The sequence below is a fragment of the Triticum dicoccoides genome, chromosome 3B, assembly GCF_002162155.2.
Source record: "Triticum dicoccoides isolate Atlit2015 ecotype Zavitan chromosome 3B, WEW_v2.0, whole genome shotgun sequence".
NCBI lineage: Eukaryota > Viridiplantae > Streptophyta > Magnoliopsida > Poales > Poaceae > Triticum > Triticum dicoccoides.
The window spans coordinates 765,739,344-765,760,966 of NC_041385.1; the positions used below are offsets into that span (position 1 = coordinate 765,739,344).

Here is a 21,623-nt window from a genome sequence, read left to right on the forward strand (position 1 = left end):
AATCTGCTTGTCTAAGAAAATATATGTGGTTGTTTCCACACACAAAAAAGGCTTGGATCCATATGAAGTAGCAACGGCTGAGATACTAGTTACACGCACAACCAGTTAGACAACGCCTTATTCGAATATCTCCCATGTAGACAAAGAGATAGCAGGACAATCTTGTTTGAGATGCCTACATCTTTTGTTTGCCGCCACATCTGTACTTCTAAAGGAGGAGTTGGTACTCTCGTCTCACCTCCCACCAATCCCTCGACAAACCGTATATTACTCCTGTGCGTGTCTTAAAGGGCTTTTTTTATTTAGCACAAGGGTCTTACAGGTGACTTTTCGCTCATCCGCAACCAACTTTAGCCGGCCCATAACGCATGCATTAATTCAAGCAAATCGACACTTTCCTAAAACAATGTCATGCATTAACTCGTTCAAATCAAATCACTACTTAAGTACGTTGTCGTTTTGTAACATCCCAAAATTCTAAATTTTGGAATGTTATAGTAAATAAATAGTTTTGATCGTTTTGCTTCATTATTGTGTGAAATTCAGTGTAAATTTGGAACTTTTTGGAAGTTGAATGCGAGGGAATAAAAGGACTTCTCCAAGCTTTCACTTTGTATTCAAATTCATTACAAATACAAACCCTAGAGTGAAGATAATATGACTTCTTCCCTTTTTAGAAATGAAAAAGGAAATTGAAAATGATTTTAATTTCATTTGAGATATTTTCAAACCAGAGACTTTATGCCACTCAAGGATTTTCATGAGGGAAGATAATATGACTCCTCAAATGTTGGAAATAGAGTGGGAAGTAGGAGGTCACTTTCAAAATGGCATTATGGCCACTTTTGGAAATACTCCATGAAGGTTTAAAAACCCTTCCAATTTATATTTCAAATTAAATCAAGAGAGAAGTTAATACGACTCCTTCAATTACCGAAAATAAACATGAAAATTTATATTGGAACCAATCCAAAATGGTTTAAAAAATATTTGAACCCAATTTGAATAGCCATTTTGGATTCAATTGAATTTTGCATTATTTGACTTTTATTCAAATTATTTTTCTCAAAAAAATAAAATATATGGAAAATAGGGTAAAATGATTCCCTTCAACGGAAAAGTGGAGAAAAATAAATTGGAAATCATTTTGATATTTTAAAATAATTTTATTTGAATTTTAAAAGCAATAGTGGCATTGTTGGCATTATTTGAATTTTTGTGAAAAAAAATTTGAATTTGAAAAATAGTTCATGTTTTAGGATTTATTTTTTTGACCATTTTTGTATATTATGTGTCTATATAATATTCTTATTTTATTTTATTTCTTTTCTTTTCTTTTATGTGCTTTATTTTGTTTTTTTTTAAATTAGCCGAAGGCCTTCTGCCTGCGCAGCCCAGCTCTTTCCCCACAGCCCAGCTGGTCCAACCGGTCTCGCCCACGCCCGAAAACCCTTCGCCTCGACCGCCCGTCCCACCTCTCTCTCTCTCTCGCGCGCGCGCGGTCACTGACGCTGGGACCCACACTCGTACGCCACTAAGATGTTATCTGTAATCATTCTTCCGGCTACAAATGCACTCTGAGTCGCACTAATAATATCTGGAAGGATTATCTCCAAACGGGCCGCGATCATATTTGAAATAACCTTGTACACCACATTGCACAAACTAATTGGTTAAAATTGTGTTACATTTTTTGGAGAATTAACCTTTGAGATCATCACAGTTGCAGTATCATTCCACCCACCAGGTATGGTACAAGTATTCACCATCAGGATGAATGGCAGGTTAATACTCCAACTCGCTCCTCCCCTTGTGTTTGTTTTAGACCAGTTTGCATTATGCTTTACCTCTCTAAGGTCGAACTCTGTACTGGTTATTTCCGTTAAGAAATTAATGAAAAGGGATGTGAGCCCGGTTGAAAAAAAAGTGTAAACATTAATTAAATTCTAGCCAAACATATTAGGAGGCATGTTCAGTTCTGCTCCTTCAACACGTCAGCACCGCAATATGTCAGCTGAAGTAATCACTCTGAAGTTAATCACCAACCAAACCACCCAGCTGCTAACCCGATCTACAAGAACTATAGGATGGTCCAACGCAATTGAAGGAACCAAAACTAGCGGAGTGGGTCGAAATCTGTCGGGGAGGGAGCAGCAATGCATGTCGCGAACGAGCTTACATGCAGGCGCCGCGGTTGTGCAGCCATTCATGTCGGTCTATGAGTTCAGAGACTCAGTCACCCGCTGTTGTGCACTGCAGACAAGAAGGTTCGGACAGACGTTGCATCGTCCATCTGCCTCATCAAATTGACAGAGCCTGCACTTTTTTGCTGCTTGGCTTGTTGGAGACAGAGCAATCATTGCACAGGATATACTCCCTTCGTTCCGATTTACTTGTCGTGGTTTTATTTTAAACTAAAACCACGACGAGTAAATCGGAACAGGGAGTATATCTCTACTCCTAATGGATTACTTGGTGAATAGTCTTCGTGGTTTAATTTCGTCGGTTTTTTTCGTCATCCTCCCACCTCCGTTAACTCGCAACCCTCGAAACCACCCCCACGCACAAACCACTCCTTTCCCTCTCCTCGCGCAAGCATCCTCTCCTCGTACCCTCGCACGCGCTAGGGTTCTGCGCCGCCGCCACACGGGAGTTTGTCGACCAGCCCAGCGTCCTCCGGATCGCCGCCGTCACCGCCCCGGATCGCCACCTTCGCCGTCGGAATCGCTGCCAACGTCTCGTCGCCCCGGATCGCCGCCGTCGCTGGGCCATGGCGGTGGAGGTCGACGGCACCCGGAAGCACGGGGCAGTGGCCTTCCTGGACGACCCCTTCGAGGTGCTGCAGGCGAAGCGGGGCCGGTGCTCACCGTCCGCCACCGCGGCCTCGGTCGCCGACCTCGGCATCAACATGGAGTTCGACTCCGTCGAGGCGGTCCAGTCCGTCTTCCCCGGCGCCGATCCGCAGGTACCCCCGCCGCCGCTCCGTGCCTCTTTCTTTCGCTTCTTGTTCTTTCGGTTGATTGGTAGATCGTGCGCAGACGTGTATTAGAGCCCGCCGATTCAGCTCATCACAAGAACCAATCGAACTTGGTTACACCGCAAGAAAGATTGTGCCTTGATCTTGAAACAAATTTTCTGTTGTCGATTCATATACCCTTTCTTGAATTAGAATAGACTAAGAGTTCAGAGATTGATGGAATTGGAAATCAAAAGTTCAGAAGAATCAGCCACCACGATTTCTCTCTTGCGTGTGCCAAGCGCTTCGTGTATAAACCGTTACAGGGAAGCAGGGTAGGAATCACCCATGAGGATTATTCCTCTGCTGATCAATTATCGTACACGCCTTCGACCTGACATGATGGCTAAATTTAGGATTCAGAAGTAAACTGTCTGAACTAAATAACTGAAAACAAATAGCTTGCACATCTGTTCTATCCTTGTGCACAGAAGTTCTGCCATGGTTTTCTGAAATCCTGGTATAGCTTTGGTTTATGCCACAACAGTGGACTTGAGAACCCCGATTTGTACCGTCTTGCTCTGTACATGTCTAATGGGTAATTTTGGGGAATTTCTAGCTTCTGCGGGGCTATCTCGAAGCGTCCGGAAATGTCTTGGATGCTGCCATCAGAAGCTTCAGGGATTATTTGGCATCGGATTCAGCAACGACCAATGCTGGTGCCTCCTCATCTGGAGGTATGGCTGACATGACTGAAAAATAACCCTGACTGCTTCTTTCTCTTGTTGCCTGATAGTTATAGTAATGTCTAGAGATGTATATTTTTTATAAACAGCACCATTCGTACAATTTGCATCTTGTCTAACTCTTGAACGATTGTTAATCGCAGTGGCATCTGATGTGCACGTGATGAATACTCCAGCCAACAGGACTGAATGGGCGAAGCTAATTGTCAAGAAGATGTCGTCCGCTTCAGATCCGAATGACGCCAGGAATCGAGTCTTCAGGATACTTGAAATGTTCGACAAATGTGCCGCAAACTGCAGTACTCCTGATGAGGCGCATAAAATGCGTGAGGTAACTAATGCATCCGCAGTTGCTTCATCCCTCCGTTCAACAACATTACATATCATAATTGTCTGAGTTCAGACATTGACAGTGCCATAGTCAGAAAATCACAACATGAGGCACAAAGCTAATGATATCAACTTTGTGCCGCCATAAAGTATGTGTTATTAGATTAATCGTTGATTAGTGCTTGAGCCTAGAAAATCAAAATACACTTTATATTTCTGGAAAGGGGGTAGTTGATACTGCCAAATGGCCGGTTACTTCTGAGATGTGTTTCTGGAAATTTTGATGTGCTCACCTGTCCAGGCGCCGCAACCCCATGGAATGAAGCTTGATGCATGTGCAGAATCATTAATTATCTTATATTTGTGCAGATGATTATAGCAACTATTTTGGGCTGACCTCTTGCTGTTCTAGCAAAAAAAAATAGTATTTTGTTTTTCTCTACGAAAGATCAGGTAATCTGATATCGAGCTCCTTATTTTAAAGTAATTGAATTTTGGGTTTGTAATGATTGTTCATGACTAATAGAAAATATAAAAAAGGGCAACCTGGTGCATGTAGCTCCCGCTTGCGCAGGGTCCAGGGAAGGGTCCGACCACTTTGGGTCTATAGTACGCAGCCTTTCCCTACATTTCTGTAAGAGGCTGTTTCCAGGACTTGAACCCATGACCTCATGGTCACAAGGCAGCAGCTTTACCACTGCGCCAAGGCTCCCCTTCGACTAATAGAAAATATATATTGTAAAATTCCAGGACCGAATGGATTTTTGGTCTATATTGCAAATATGTATAATGGATTATTGGTGAGCTCGGTATTGGTGGTCTACTTCCTTTCATCCCTGTATTTCTGAGAAAACCAAACTAATATGCATCCATGTATCTTTTTTAATTGAAGTTCTTTCATATGGGTTACGTAAAAAGCAAATGTTGCTTCTTTTTATTCAGATGCTTTGAGAACCAAGTCTACCTGGTTCTCTTCCTTTCATCCATGTATTTTAATGTGCAGTGTACAGTGTGTAGAATGAGCAAACTTGTGAATCTAGAGCACAAACTCATGATTGATCAAGGGAGTGGCACTGCCGGCTGGGTTAGAGTATAATCAACTGTACTTGGAGTTTTTTTTGTGATACGTGTAGCTTTCAGCTTGGGAGCCTTTCAAATATGCAAGTGTCCGATGCCATAGGCTACTATGGAAGTTGTGAATGCTATGTAGTTTCCGGTACTACTTGCATTCAGAAATGAACTATTTCAGGCTGACCATCTAAGTTTTACATTCCGTATGTATAGCGATATCAAATTTATTTGTTCTAGGGACATTTCTGAACATGCGTATGGAATAAGATCATGAACACGTATATGGATTATGAATTAATATTTTTTTGAGAAGTGAATTTACTTTTATCTATTGATAAAAAAATATTTTTGTTGTCAGATAAAGGGCACGACGGATGGTGCCGGCGGGAAGGTGAGCAGCGGTGGAGATAAGCGAGGAAAGGAGTAGTGTGAGGCGGTTGGCGGTGTTGAAGAGGATGAGAGGGCCGCACACTCGGTGCCATGCTACTGGAGGACCCGCTGCTGGAGGCAGTCCTAGGGATTTTTGGATCAATGACAGTAACGTTGGCGACCCAGGTATCTTCTTCCATCTCTGGATCCTGAATCTATAGCTCTCTAATCTGCAAATACACGCAGTAGCAACGGGTACAATTGCATGGTTGTGACTGCCGACCAGTACACGAGTGGGGCTGCCGTTCTCCCATCGGTAATCAGCTGCTCCAGTGCCACCGCATATATACTCCGATGAGTATCCTTGATATCTTCCCTCCACATTGCATCTAATGACACACTTCCACATTGCATCTGATGACACACTTCCAACTGGAATATATCAATTACATACCACGGTCATAAGTGTCACACTTCCAACTTAGGACATGTCATCTAATTTGTTCCCCTTCGGTACATTAGAGGTTATAGGTCATTTGTTGAACGGTTATAATGACCTTTTCTTTGGGTAAGTCTATGCTAAAATATATGCAGATTTCCTCTCAAAACTATCTATCAGTCATATTGTTAAGGGAGGATCCAATCTAATACTTTGAATTTAAGCTATCACATTTATCATATAGTATTTAATATTGGTAGAAGGTTAAATTATTGACATGACTTTAATTGAAATTTTTAGGTGAAATTTGAAACTTCCCTTGAGAGATGCTAAAGTACTATCTATTTGACAGGCTTGGTGTACATTGACCTTACCGCCTGAATGTTATGAATTATATTCGTGGTGGATGATATGAATGTCGGGGAGGTGATGGAGAAGTATGACGTGGAACTTGTGAAGGCTGAGGGCATGGAGAAGAAGGGGAGGATCTAAGTGGGAGGCTGACATTGGCGAAGGAGAAGGCTAGATGAGTGTTGGCATTGGCAGACAACGGGTCATTGCAGATGGCATTCACTGAATTATTCCATGAATTGAAGCTCCCATAATGATCAAATAAATAAGATAGCAATGAGACATAGAATGTCGTGTTATTAATTATCTTTGTCCTCAAAAAGGATGTCGTGATAGTAGTCGTGCTTTGCATATAAGTTGCTTCAACAACTATATTCTTGAAATGATGTGCCATAGGTAGGTGAAAAAACTAAGAAATACAAGCATTCCTCTGTGTGTGAGAGAGAGTGCTCTACACGCTGCCTTCATGGATTAAACCGGTGCTCTAATTAAATGATAAATTGAGTGTACTTTTTTTTCTTTGACCGTTATCTACACTACTATTAAACAAGAGAACATGACGGACGAAAACTCTGCCGGACCCACGCTCGCACAAGATCGGAACGGTTCCACCAATTATGTTAGCGTCCTAACAACAAATGGCTGAACTACAGAAAATTAGGCACAATTAACGGCAATTGAACAAGTCCGCCTAATAACAAATGGCTAAACTTGCGGGAATCAGCTGGATCTTCCTACCCTTGCCCACCCGGACTTACGTGCAGACTATCCTCTTGTGCGCAAGCCACTGTTGCACCGTCGCTGCCCAGCCAGTTTTGGCCATCGCCGCCTTCCGCAACCCTGACGACGTAGGCGCCGACGAACTCCTCATTGCACCTGCCTTTGCCTGCACCAAGGGAACATGGTATGATTTTACAGGATATTCAATTGGGTTAACTTGATGGGACCGACCAGTTCCTGATTTTATACAAAATTCAATTTAACATATATGTGCGTTCTTCATTTGCTTCCCTAATCCCTGTCAAATTTGCATCCTTATAACAATGTTCTTCACTCTCAAATTTGCATATTTACAACAATGTGTTGATCAATGCATCATTTTTGTGCAAACCATAAAAGATCTACCTCCTGTAACTTCAACATGAATTTTAACAGTACAGTATTCGAATCTATATGACTGAATGAATAAAACCCAGTCAGTATGATCTATTTGTAACCCGGTCCAAGAGAGTTTGGAAGAAAACCCAGTCCAAGAATATGCATTTTTCTGTACATAAACGAGGTCATCTTCTATTATCAAATTTGCATATTAGATGGCTGCGGGATAAGTATTGCATGATAAACAAAAATATGAAACCAAACATATAGGCTCGGAAACAGTTTGGATTTTACAAGAGAAGATCTACTAAAGTAAATTCAGGTAGAATCAATGGTGGAGCTAGGATTTGGAAACAGGATAGTCCTCCAAAATTATGGTGTTTCAGTTACACAGAAGCTTTGATGTATCACAGTAGTCTAACTGATGCATTCAACAAATAACTGGAATATTCAGAAATTATGTGAGTAAGTACCTGATCATTTTGGCCAGCCAAACCAAATCCAAGACTATCATGAAGTAAACTTGTCAATTACTTCTTCTGTACAACGCTGAAAAGCTTCGGGGTGAGTATTGAAAACCTGTCAATGTATATGGCAGGCAGGTATGCATCCCCATTCCCATCTTTGTGTTTATTCCAGAGTCCCAAAAATTTAGGATGGAACGAATTCCATTACTCTTAGATAGTTAGATGGTCTTCAAAATATATTTCTTGTAAGCCTGCAAAAGCACTTCTGTTTTAACAGGGGGTCCGGGACAACAAGAAATATATCTAAAATGTTGTGCTATATCATGAATAACAATTGTGCAGCTGCCGTAAGTAGTACTGAAGATGCCAGAGATGTTTATGGACTTCTAATAAGGCAAGTTATTCCAAGAAAGGAAGTTTTTGAGGTGATAAACTCTGTGAGCCAACCACCGTCCTCTATATGAGAACCATACCATCATCATTCTTCAAACTGTATTATCATACAGTCATACATGCTTATCCTACTGTATTATCATACTATGCTTCTCTTGTTCCTCTTTGATTTTCTATAAACCTCGCATTTGGAAACTTAACCTTGCACATCTAAGAACATGTGTTCATTTTTCAAAATAGAAGTAAATTTCTTGGCAGGATCAAGCCAAATCAACCTCATCTGTCTTGGTCCCTATCGCCCCTAGCCACCCAGAATTCAAATCCACCAATCAATCAGCTTTATCACAGCATGGTTGCCTCAAGAATATTAACTAACTGGAATCCCCACCCATAACAGTTGCCGCAACTAAGTTAAGAACGTCTAATCGAACAGCTTACTCCAAGATTAGGCAGACCAAAATAGGATCACCCCAACTTCTAATTTTTCTCCCTGATTCTAAAATGACTCTCATGCTTAAACCTAGACTACTAAGCTACATATGTACTATACAGGAATGCATGGCAATTAGGGATTAGCAGAAGTGGGTAATGGGGAGTAACTCAAATCAGAAATAAGCAGATATGAAAGCTGAAGTGGGGAATAGATCGTCTAATGGCGCCGGCTTGCACTTGGAGGGGACAAGCCACCGCAACACTGCTGCCGTATCTGGGCAGGGCGCAGCGTAGTCGCATGCACAGGGTGGTGGGAGCCGCTGACGAGCGAGATGGAGAGGAAGGCACCGGGCGCGGACGTTGCGACGCATGATTTCCATGCCCGCCGATCGGATGGAGACGAGTCCCGCGCCTCCGCGTTGGCCTGCGTCCCGCGCCCAGCAACCATGCCGGGCTCGAGCGGATCCTCGGGCACTGCGGCGACTGATTCAATGAGGAGGGGCTGAGAAGAGTGGGAAGAGTGCGAGTCCTCGCGCCGGCGGCGGGGACGAAGAGGAGGGGCGGCCCAAGGAGGTAGAGAGAGTTCTGGGCTTGTGCCATGGAATAGGGAGTAGTGGGGAGAAAGTGAATGGATAAGGGTGGGGAAGGTAGGTGACAAGGTGAGGAGAACTGAGAGGGAGAGTCAGGTGTGTCCTTTTTTGAGCTTTTTTTGATTTTGTTTTTTAGCATCAGTGTTGTCCAATTCATTTATTTATCAATAGACCTTTTGGTCATTTAGTTTGTACTCCCTCTGTAAAGAAATATAAGAGTGTTTATATTACTACTTTAGTGATCTAAACACTCTTATATTTCTTTACGAAAGGAGTATTTAGCATTGTACTTTGTCCAATTATTATTTTTATCAAGTGTGTACAGTTTGACTATGTGGGTGCGATAGTTTTATATGGTCACAAGGGGGTAAAAAGGTATTCAATCCCAATCATTTTGAAAGTTTTATAGAACTAATAATATTTTTATCAGTGTTTATTATTGAACATATCAAAATTTCATAATCATGCAACTTGTGGTTTCTGGGTGTTAAATTTCATGAAGTACCTAATGAGAGGTATTATGTTCAGACACTCATATTTTGCTATATAGGATGATTCATTGCCAGCCATATAAAGGTTCTGGTTCTGCATTACGTCAAGTTTAGTTCAATTTTGATTGTACTTACATTTTCTTCAACATTATTTTTGTTGTTAATTTTGATATTGATGTCATGAATTTGTTTTTCCAGTTTTACAAGTTTTTGTTAAGACATTTGAACACTCTTATGTTTGGCAGTGAGTGTTTCTGGAAGTGTTAAGTGTCATCAAAAAATATTTTATGATACTAACACTTGAATAGGATTATATAACACTAACACTTATGTAACATTTTTCACTTTTTATGATACCCAGGTGGCGACAAAAATGAGGAGAGAAACAGTGAAATCCTTGTGGAGGACCTCCAATTCCTAAAAGGATGACCTTCGTATTTTCTTGATTTTACTGCCTACTTCCAAGTTGGAAAATATGTTCAAGTAGGCTGGACCTTGGATGTCTGTCCAATGAATCTTGCCTTGTGCATCAAGATGTGCGTCTTCTTTCAAGGATGATTGGGAAAGTCAATTTTAGCATTGTTTACGTTATGCAAACCAAGCGGCGCATGCGCTACTAATTATAGTTACTGTAATAAAGTGTCTATTAGTTGAACCGATGAGCCTCCAGATCGTCCGATGAGTAAGCTCGTAGACGATATATATCCATGTCGTTTGATCAATAAAGCTAGCCATGATGGCCTTCCATAAAAAACGTGGTTTTCTTTCAAGGAAATCAGCAACATATTCAAGTGTCCCGTCAAGATTGTGGGGCCTTGGAGAAGACACCCATGAGATATTTGGTGATGGTGCATGTTTTTTTTAGGAAGTTTTGCTCTGCTTAGATGAACCAAACTTGGAGGCCTTGCTAGATGTATTGGGGGATTGGACATTTGAGTTAAAGATATAAAAATTGAATTAATAAAATCAAAATTCATGTGATATTATTTTATCATATCATTTACCTCTCGCGTTACTTTGGAACCTTATTAGTTGATTATGTAATTTCAGTACGTTACATGATTTTTCGAAGTTTTGAATTACTATGTTATGCGATTGAATTGTAATGTTATATTGTGATTTATTTTCTGCCTTGCATGTTTGGAATGTGGAGTACAAATGCACTCCCTCTGTTCCAAAATAGATGACTCAACTTTGTACTAACTTTGAGTACAAAGTTGAGTCGTCTATTTTGGAATGGAGGGAGTATGTGTTAATGGAGACGTGACTTGCACGTGCACGCTTACTAGTATGACAAAATGAATGAACATGTGAGTGCTATCCAGATTATCCATGAAGTCCCCTGACATATGCTATAAAAAGATCGTGTGAAAACAAAGCTGAAGTTGTTGCCCAGGATGAGAAGGAAAGTGGTCTTCCAGCAACACTAAACATGGTCATGTATTACACATACATATGATGATGTATGTAATGCGTCCGATCATTGTTGTTTTTTATGTCAAGTTTATTTGTCTTGCATTATGATGGTCCGTGTAAAAATACTTGGATGAGTTGCCAACCCAGTAAGAAGTATGCTTCAATTTTGTTGCTCCTGCTTTGCTTTGTTGATGCATTTCATGGGGATGACTCGTGTACTCATTTTGTTTCTTACTGAAATGGAAAATAAAACAACAAAGAATAGTATTTGTTTCATTTAAGTCGTCAAATATTTTTTTCATTGTGATTTGTAATTCATTTTTTTATTAAATGCATGTTGAGCTAGCATTATCTTTGTTGCCTAGAAAATTTGCTATAGGCCGTAGCGAATAACATCTGAAGGCGGTTGTCGCCCTTTTCCCTTGCTGCGGGCGTTTTTGCTTGGTTTTATGGTTCTTAGAATGTCACTGTACTACTCCCTCCGTCCGATAATATAGGACGTTTTTGCAAGCTAACATAACTTGCAAAAACATCTTATATTGTAGGATGGAGGGGGTATGTTTTAGGCTAAGAAGAAGCGGCGCTGGCACTGAAGAACATCATTTTATTTTGGAGAGTCTGATGCGTTACAAATTAATATTGTATATAAGGAGAATAGCAGGAGAAGATCAGCAGTTGTGTATGTGTAAGTTTTACTGAGGTATTTTTTTTTCTTGCAAGATCCTAACCATTTATCCATTTGCTCCCTAGATTCGTTTACTGATTGTAAATTGCTTAATTTCCTTGCACATAAAAAGAAGGGGATAATTAGATTTATGCCCCTAGTTGTGTCCCACTCGTCTGTTTTACCCCTAATTCTCAAAAGTCACCGGTTCTGTCCAAGTCACTTTGCTCCTCTTATGCTTTTGCACTTTGACCATTTGACCGTCCGTTTGAAAACTTCATAACTAATCTATACTAAATCAGAAAAATGCAAATAAGATACCAAAATGTTTAAAAAACATCACCTATATGTCAGTGTCATTTGCATTCATGAAAAAACTATTGGAAAGTGCTCGTCCGAGTTTTAGCTCTTATGCTACCCCCATGAATATTAAAATCTAAAAAAGTTCAAAAATTAAAAAAAATTGGTGGCCAAGAACGACAAATGTTTTAAGTGCCTGCCAAGTTTCATCAGCGAATAACATTCGTGGGTGTCGTGGCAAAAAAACAATCAACACTCCAAAATAGATTATTTTTTTGCCACAACTTCCACCAATGTCGTTCTCTGATGAAACTTGGCAAGCACTTAGAACATATGTCGTTCTTTGCCACCATATTTTTTTTGAATTTTTTTGAATTGTTTTAGAGTTTACTATTCATGGTGGTACCAAAAGAGCTAAAACTCGGACGGGCACTTTCCAACACTTTTTTCATGAATACAAATGACACTGACATATAGGTGATGTTTTTCTGAACATTTTGGTATCTTATTTGCATTTTTCCCAATTTAGTATGAATTAGTTATGAAGTTTTTAAACGGTCAAACGGTCAAAGGGCAAAAGCATAAGAGGAGCAAAGTGATTTGGACAGAACCGGTGACTTTTGGGAATTAGGGGTAAAACAGACGAGTGGGACACAACTAGGGGCATAAATCTTATTATCCCAAAAAGAAAATATGCTTGGATTTGTGAAACAGCCATATTTTTGTGTACAATGGTGAAAGAGCTACATTGTTATATTGCTCTCTGGTTCAATTTCCTCTATTCCATTGGTGAAAGGAAACGTGAACACTACACTAAAACTCTTTAGGCTTGCCAAAATATAAGGATGACCATGTTGTCATGAGCAAAACTGGATGTACACGGTAAGGATGGAGGCAAGATTACCTCTCCGACAAGGCCCCAGAACAGTCACCGTCCCGGTTAAAGAGCACCGGCAATTTGGAGAGGGCCCCACCGCCTTTTGCACGGGAAGGAGCAGACCTCAGCCGCGGTCAACAATTGTGGCCGCTTACAGAGTGAGGTGAGTATGATTGGCCAAATTAACTTAACTCAGCTATTTTTTGGTACTGCTCAAGAAGGTCGTTGATCTTCTTAGCTGACAAAATACCAATTAGACTAATTTATTGTAGTTTTATGAACATGGAGTTTGTTAATCACCTCTGTGTTTTTATTGAAGATTAAGAAGTGTATAATATATATGCAATGTTTTTTTCCTGGACATTTAACAAAATATGAACTAAGCAAACATATAGTGGTCCAAGTTGACGAAGTAGAGTTGATGGCCCTTTGGTTTTTGATCAATGTATATATCTTTGTTATCCTGTGGCAATGCATGACAAACGTACATATGTTAAACAACAATTTATGACCTTTCATTTTCGTTCTTATGATATAATATAAAGTTCAGTGTTACTTTCAGTCTATTTTATGGTAATGATGCATTGGATATATTTTAGTGTACAACCCATAGCCTCAACATTTGCACCGTAGCTTCACACCACCGTCTCGCCGTGCTTACTGCAGCCCGGCATCTCGCCTTCTTCCCGTGCACAACTGAAGCTTCATTGGCCTACATACACTTCCCTAGACAATCTAAACTGCATGCATCATAAAAACAAACATGTAGAAACATTGAAATCAAGATTAAGTCCCAACTGCCCGCCCGCACACGATGGCAATGGCGGCCAGGCCGGGGTTGCGCCAGCTACGGCGGCTGGCATCCCCTGTTGGGGAACGTTGCAGAAAAATTTTCCTACGGTTTCACCAAGATCCATCTATGAGTTCATCTATGCAACGAGTCAAGGAAGTGAGTTTGCATCTACATACCACTTGTAGATCGCGTACGGAAGCGTTCGAGGGAGCGGTGATGATGGAGTCGTACTCGACGTGATTCAGATCACCGATGACCAAGTGCTAAACGGACAGCACCTCCGCGTTCAACACACGTACGGTACGGGTGACGTCTCCTCCGTCTTGATCCAGCAAGGAGGAAGGAGAGGTTGAGGAAGACAGCTCCACCGGCAGCACGACGGCGTGGTGTTGGTGGAGAAGCAGCACTCCGACAGGGCTTCGCCAAGCTCGTGACGGAGAAGGAGAGGTGTTGGGGAGGGGAGGGGCTGCGCCTTGGCTTGGGTGTGCAGCCCTCCCCTCACCCCTCTATTTATAGGGGAAGGGGCAAGGGGGGCCGGCCCCTCTAGATGGGATCTAGAGGGGGGCCGGCGGCCAGGGAGGGGGACTTGCCCTCCAAGCAAAGGGGGGCGCCCCCTCTAGGGTTCCCCCCCAACCCTAGGCGCATGGGCCCAAGGGGGGGGGCGCCCAGCCCTCCAGGGGCTGGCTCCTGCCCCACACAGCCCATGTGGCCCCCCGGGAGGGGTGGCCCCTCCCGGTGGACCCCCGGAACCCTTCCGGTGGCCCCGGTACAATACCGATATGCCCCCGAAACTTTTCGGTGTCTGTTTGACAACTTCCCATATATAAATCTTTACCTCCGGACCCTTCCGGAACTCCTCGTGACGTCCGGGATCTCATCCGGGACTCCGAACAACATTCGGTAATCACGTACAAGTCTTCCTAATAACCCTAGCGTCACCGAACCTTAAGTGTGTAGACCCTACGGGTTCGGGAGACACGCAGACATGACCGAGACGGCTCTCAGGTCAATAACCAACAGCGGGATCTGGATACCCATGTTGGCTCCCACATGCTCCTTGATGATGTCATCGGATGAACCACGATGTCGAGGATTCAAGCAACCCCGTATACTATTCCCTTTGTCAATCGGTACGTTACATGCCCGAGACTCGATCGTCGGTATCCCAATACCTCGTTCAGTCTCGTTACCGGCAAGTCACTTTACTCGTACAGTAATGCATGATCCCGTGACCAAGCACTTGGTCACTTTGAGCTCATTATGATGATGCATTACCGAGTGGGCCCAGAGATACCTCTCCGTCATACGGAGTGACAAATCCCAGTCTCGATCCGTGTCAACCCAACAGACACTTTCAATACCTGTAGTGTACCTTTATAGTCACCCAGTTACGTTGTGACATTTGGTACACCCAAAGCACTCCTACGGTATCCGGGAGTTACACGATCTCATGGTCTAAGGAAGAGATACTTGACATTGAAAAACTCTAGCAAAACGAACTACACGATCTTGTGCTATGCTTAGGATTGGGTCTTGTCCATCACATCATTCTCCTAATGATGTGATCCCGTTGTCAATGACATCCAATGTCCATAATCAGGAAACCATGACTATCTGTTGACCAACGAGCTAGTCAACTAGAGGCTCACCAGGGACGTATTGTGGTCTATGTATTCACACATGTATTACGATTTCCGGATAATACAATTATAGCATGAATAAAAGACAATTATCATGAACAAAGAAATATAATAATAATGCTTTTATTATTGCCTCTAGGGCATATTTCCAACAGTCTCCCACTTGCACTAGAGTCAATAATCTAGTTACATTGTGATGAATCGAACACCCATAGAGTTCTGGTGTTGATCATGTTTTGCTCGCGAGAGAGGTTTAGTCAACGGATCTGCGACATTCAGATCCGTATGTACTTTGCAAATATCTATGTCTCCATCTTGAACATTTTCACGGATGGAGTTGAAACGACGCTTGATGTGCCTGGTCTTCTTGTGAAACCTGGGCTCCTTGGCAAAGGCAATAGCTCCAGTGTTGTCACAGAAGAGTCTGATCGGCCCCGACGCATTGGGTATGACTCCTAGGTCGGTGATGAACTCCTTCACCCAAATAGCTTCATGCGCTGCCTCCGAGGCTGCCATGTACTCCGCTTCACATGTAGATCCCGCCACGACGCTCTGCTTGCAGCTGCACCAGCTTACTGCTCCACCATTCAACATATACACGTATCCGGTTTTTGACTTAGAGTCATCTAGATCTGTGTCGAAGCTAGCGTCGACGTAACCCTTTACGGTGAGCTCTTCGTCACCTCCATAAACGGGAAACATGTCCTTTGTCCTTTTCAGGTACTTCAGGATATTCTTGACCACTGTCCAGTGTTCCTTGCCGGGATTACTTTGGTATCTTCCTACCAAACTTACGGCAAGGTTTACATCAGGTCTGGTACACAGCATGGCATACATAATAGATTCTATGGCTGAAGCATAGGGGATGACACTCATCTCTTCTTTATCTTTTGCCGTGGTCGGGCATTGAGCCGAGCTCAATCTCACACCTTGCAATACAGGCAAGAACCCCTTCTTAGACTGATCCATTTTGAACTTCTTCAAAATCTTATCAAGGTATGTGCTTTGTGAAAGACCTATGAGGCGTCTCGATCTATCTCTATAGATCTTGATGCCTAATATATAAGCAGCTTCTCCAAGGTCCTTCATTGAAAAACACTTATTCAAGTAGGCCTTAATGTTGTCCAAGAATTCTATATCATTTCCCATCAGGAGTATGTCATCTACATATAATATGAGAAATGCTACAGAGCTCCCACTCACTTTCTTGTGAACGCATGCTTCTCCGTAAGTCTGCATAAACCCAAACGCTTTGATCATCTCATCAAAGCGAATGTTCTAACTCCGAGATGCTTGCACCAGCCCATAAATGGATCGCTGGAGCTTGCATACTTTGTTAGCATTCTTAGGATCGACAAAACCCTCCGGCTGCATCATATACAGTTCTTCCTTAAGACGCCCGTTAAGGAATGCCATTTTGATGTCCATCTGCCATATCTCATAATCATAGTATGCGGCAATTGCTAACATGATTCGGACGGACTTAAGCTTCGCTACGGGAGAGAAAGTCTCATCGTAGTCAATCCCTTGAACTTGCCGATAACCCTTAGCGACAAGTCGAGCTTTATAGATGGTGACATTACCATCCGCGTCCGTCCTTCTTCTTAAAGATCCATTTGTTTTCTATCGCTCGCTGATCATCGGGCAACTCAGTCAAAGTCCATACTTTGTTTTCATACATGGATTCTATCTCGGATTTCATGGCTTCAAGCCATTTGTTGGAATCTGGGCCCGCCATCGCTTCTTCATAGTTCGAAGGTTCACCGTTGTCTAACAACATGATTTCTAGGACAGGGTTGCCGTACCACTCTGGTGCGGAACGTGTCCTTGTGGACCTAGAAGTTTAGTAGCAACTTGATCAGAAGTACCTTGATCATCATCATTAATTTCCTCTCCAGTTGGAGTAGGCATCACAGGAACATTTTCCTGAGCTGCACTACTATCCTGTTCAAGAGGTAGTACTTCATCGAGTTCTACTTTCCTCCCACTTACTTCTTTCGAGAGAAACTCTTTTTCTAGAAAGGATCCGTTCTTGGCAACAAAGATCTTGCCCTCGGATCTTAAGTAGAAGGTATACCCAATGGTTTCCTTAGGGTATCCTATGAAGACGCATTTTTCTGACTTGGGTTCGAGCTTTTCAGGTTGAAGTTTCTTGACATAAGCATCGCATCCCCAAACTTTTAGAAACGACAGCTTAGGTTTCTTCCCAAACCATAATTCATACGGTGTCGTCTCTACGGATTTAGACGGTGCCCTATTTAAAGTGAATGTAGCTGTCTCTAGAGCGTATCCCCAAAATGATAGCGGTAAATCGGTAAGAGACATCATAGATCGCACCATATCTAATAGAGTGCGATTACGATGTTCGGACACACCGTTACGCTGAGGTGTTCCAGGCGGCGTGAGTTGTGAAACGATTCCACATTTTCTTAAGTGTGTACCAAATTCGTGACTTAAATATTCTCCTCCACGATCCGATTGTAAGAACTTTATCTTTCGGTCACGTTGATTCTCTACTTCATTCTGAAATTCCTTGAACTTTTCAAAGGTCTCAGACTTGTGTTTCATCAAGTAGACATACCCATATCTACTCAAGTCATCAGTGAGAGTGAGAACATAACGATATCCTCCGCGAGCCTCAACGCTCATTGGACCACACACATCGGTATGTATGATTTCCAACAAGTTGGTTGCTCGCTCCATTGTTCCGGAGAACGGAGTCTTGGTCATCTTGCCCACGAGGCATGGTTCACATGTGTCAAATGATTCATAATCAAGAGACTCTAAAAGTCCATCAGCATGGAGCTTCTTCATGCGCTTGACACCAATGTGACCAAGGCGGCAGTGCCACAAATATGTGGGACTTTCGTTATCAACTTTACATCTTTTGGTATTCACACTATGAATATGTGTAGTATTACGTTTGAGATTCATTAAGAATAAACCATTGACCATCGGGGCATGACCATAAAACATATCTCTCATATAAATAGAACAACCATTATTCTCGGATTTAAGTGAGTAGCCATCTCGCATCAAACGAGATCCAGATACAATGTTCATGCTCAAACTTGGCACTAAATAACAATTATTGAGGTTTAAAACTAATCTCGTAGGTAAATGTAGAGGTAGTGTGCTGACGGCGATCACATCGACCTTGGAACCATTCCCGACGCGCATCGTCACCTCGTCCTTCGCCAGTCTCCTCTTATTCCGCAGCTCCTGCTGTGAGTTACAAATGTGAGCAACGGCACCGGTATCAAATACCCAGGAGTTACTACGAGTACTGGTAAGGTACACATCAATTACATGTATATCAAATATACCTTTAGTGTTGCCGACCTTCTTGTCTGCTAAGTATTTGGGGCAGTTCCGCTTTTAGTGACCCTTCCCCTTGCAATAAAAGCACTCAGTTTCAGGCTTGGGTCCATGCTTTGACTTCTTCCCGGCAACTGGCTTACCGGGCGCGGCACCATCTTTGCCGTCCTTCTTGAAGTTCTTCTTACCCTTGCCCTTCTTGAACTTAGTGGTCTTATTGACCATCAACACTTGATATTCTTTCTTGATTTCAACCTCTGCCGACTTCAGCATTGAAAATACTTCAGGAATGGTCTTCACCATCCCCTGCATATTGTAGTTCATCACGAAGCTCTTGTAGCTTGGTGGGAGCGACTGAAGGATTCTGTCAACGACCGCCTCATCCGGGAGGTTAATGTCCAACTGGGACAGGCGGTTGTGCAACCCAGACATTTTGAGTATGTGCTCACTGACAGAACTATTTTCTCCATCTTACAACTATAGAACTTGTCGGAGACTTCATATCTCTCGACCCGGGCATGAGCTTGGAAAACTAGTTTCAGCTCCTCGAACATCTCATATGCTCCGTGTTGCTCAAAACGCTTTTGGAGCCCCGGTTCTAAGTTGTAAAGCATGCCGCACTGAACGAGGGAGTAATCATCAGCACGAGACTGCCAAGCATTCATAATGTCTTGGTTCTCTGGGACGGGAGCGTCACCTAGCGGTCCTTCTAGGACATATTGTTTCCTGGCAGCTATGAGGATGATCCTCAGGTTCCGGACCCAGTCCGTATAGTTGCTGCCATCATCTTTCAGCTTGGTTTTCTCTAGGAACGCGTTGAAGTTCATGTTGACATGAGCGTTGGCCATTTGATCTACAAGACATATTATGCAAAAGTTTTAGACTAAGTTCATGATAATTAAGTTCATCTAATCAAATTATTTAATGAACTCCCACTCAGATTTGACATCCCTCTAGTCATCTAAGTGTTACACGATCTGAGTCGACTAGGCCTTGTCCGATCATCACGTGAGACGGACTAGTCATCATCGGTGAACATCTCCATGTTGATCGTATCTTCCATACGACTCAGGTTCGACCTTTCGGTCTCTGTGTTCCGAGGCCATGTCTGTACATGCTAGGCTCGTCAAGTTAACCCTAAGTGTTCTGCATGTGTAAATCTGTCTTACACCCGTTGTATGTGAACGTAAGGATCTATCACACCCGATCATCACGTGGTGCTTCGAAACGACGAACTTTAGCAACGGTGCACAGTTAGGGGGAACACTTTCTTGAAATTATTATAAGGGATCATCTTATTTACTACCGCCGTTCTAAGTAAACAAGATGCATAAACATAATAAACATCACATGCAATTATATAAAGTAGTGACATGATATGGCCAATATCATATAGCTCCTTTGATCTTCATCTTCGAGGCTCCATGATCATCTTGTCACCGGCATGACACCATGATCTCCATCATCATGATCTCCATCATCGTGTCTTCATGAAATTGTCACGCCAACGACCACTTCTACTTCTATGGATAACGCGTTTAGCAATAAAGTAAAGTAATTTACATGGCGTTCTTCAATGACATGCAGGTCATACAAAAAATAAAGACAACTCCTATGGCTCCTGCCGGTTGTCATACTTATCGACATGCAAGTCGTGATTCCTATTACAAGAACATGATCTCATACATCACAATATATCATTCATCATTCATCACAATTTCTGGCCATATCACATCACATGACAATTGCTGCAAAAACAAGTTAGACGTCCTCTAATTGTTGTTGCATCTTTTACGTGGCTGCAATTGGGTTCTAGCAAAAACGTTTTCTTACCTACGAATAACCACAACGTGATTTTGTCAACTTCTATTTACCCTTCATAAGGACCCTTTTCATCGAATCCGCTCCAACTAAAGTGGGAGAGACAGATACCCGCCAGCCACCTTATGCAACTAGTGCATGTTAGTCGGTGGAACCGGTCTCACGTAAGCGTACGTGTAAGGTTGGTCCAGGCCGCTTCATCCCATAATACCGCTGAAGCAAGATAAGACTAGTAGTGGCAAGCAAGTTGACAAGATCTACGCCCACAACAAAATTGTGTTATACTCGTGCAATAGAGAACTACGCATAGACCTAGCTCATGATGCCACTGTTGGGGAATGTTGCAGAAAATTAATATTTTTCCTACGGTTTCACCAACATCCATCTATGAGTTCATCTAAGCAACGAGTCAAGGGAGTGAGTTTGCATCTACATACCACTTGTAGATCGCGTACGGAAGCGTTCGAGGGAGCGGTGATGATGGAGTCGTACTCGACGTGATTCAGATCACCGATGACCAAGTGCTGAACGGATAGCACCTCCGCGTTCAACACACGTACGGTACGGGCGACGTCTCCTCCGTCTTGATCCAGCAAAGAGGAAGGAGAGGTTGAGGAAGACAGCTCCACTGGCAGCACGACGGCGTGGTGTTGGTGGAGAAGCAGCACTCCGATAGGGCTTCGCCAAGCTCGTGACGGAGAAGGAGAGGTGTTGGGGAGGGGAGGGGCTGCGCCTTGGCTTGGGTGTGCAGCCCTCCCCTCACCCCTCTATTTATAGGGGAAGGGGCAAGGGGGGCCGGCCCCTCTAGATGGGATCTAGAGGGGGGGCGGCGGCTAGGGAGGGGGGACTTGCCCTCCAAGCAAAGGGGGGCGCCCCCTCTAGGGTTCCCCCCCAACCCTAGGCGCATGGGCCCAAGGGGGAGGAGGCTCCCAGCCCTCCAGGGGCTGGCTCCTGCCCCACGCAGCCCATGTGGCCCCCCGGGAGGGGTGGCCCCTCCCGGTGGACCCCCGGAACCCTTCCGGTGGCCCCGATACAATACCGATATGCCCCCGAAACTTTCC

The 21,623-nt window shown here is 43.0% G+C and overlaps 1 protein-coding gene and 1 long non-coding RNA gene across 5 annotated transcripts; one reads left to right on the forward strand and one right to left on the reverse strand.

Moving 5' to 3' along the window:
* The first annotated feature begins 2,680 nt into the window (after nt 1–2,680).
* Nucleotides 2,681–6,781, forward strand: LOC119278370. Of its 4 annotated transcripts, none has more exons than XR_005137749.1 (5): nt 2,681–2,965; nt 3,576–3,693; nt 3,846–4,033; nt 5,462–5,658; nt 6,212–6,781. XR_005137749.1 is itself a non-coding variant. In XM_037559726.1 (4 exons), the coding sequence occupies exons 1-4, from the start codon at nt 2,771–2,773 to the stop codon at nt 5,528–5,530; spliced, it is 570 nt and encodes a 189-aa protein (XP_037415623.1). In that variant the 5' UTR covers nt 2,681–2,770; the 3' UTR covers nt 5,531–5,890. The 4 variants fall into 4 exon arrangements, 2 of the variants coding, with proteins under 2 accessions (XP_037415623.1, XP_037415624.1); XR_005137750.1 differs by lacking the exon at nt 6,212–6,781 and adding an exon at nt 5,719–5,890; XM_037559726.1 differs by lacking the exon at nt 6,212–6,781 and having other exon boundaries at nt 5,462–5,890.
* A 43-nt stretch (nt 6,782–6,824) lies between these two features.
* LOC119278371 lies at nt 6,825–9,264 on the reverse strand. Its single transcript, XR_005137751.1, has 2 exons — nt 7,834–9,264; nt 6,825–7,148 (listed from the first exon to the last, which is right to left on the reverse strand). It is a non-coding gene; the product is annotated as an uncharacterized LOC119278371 (long non-coding RNA).
* Nucleotides 9,265–21,623: the final 12,359 nt, after the last annotated feature.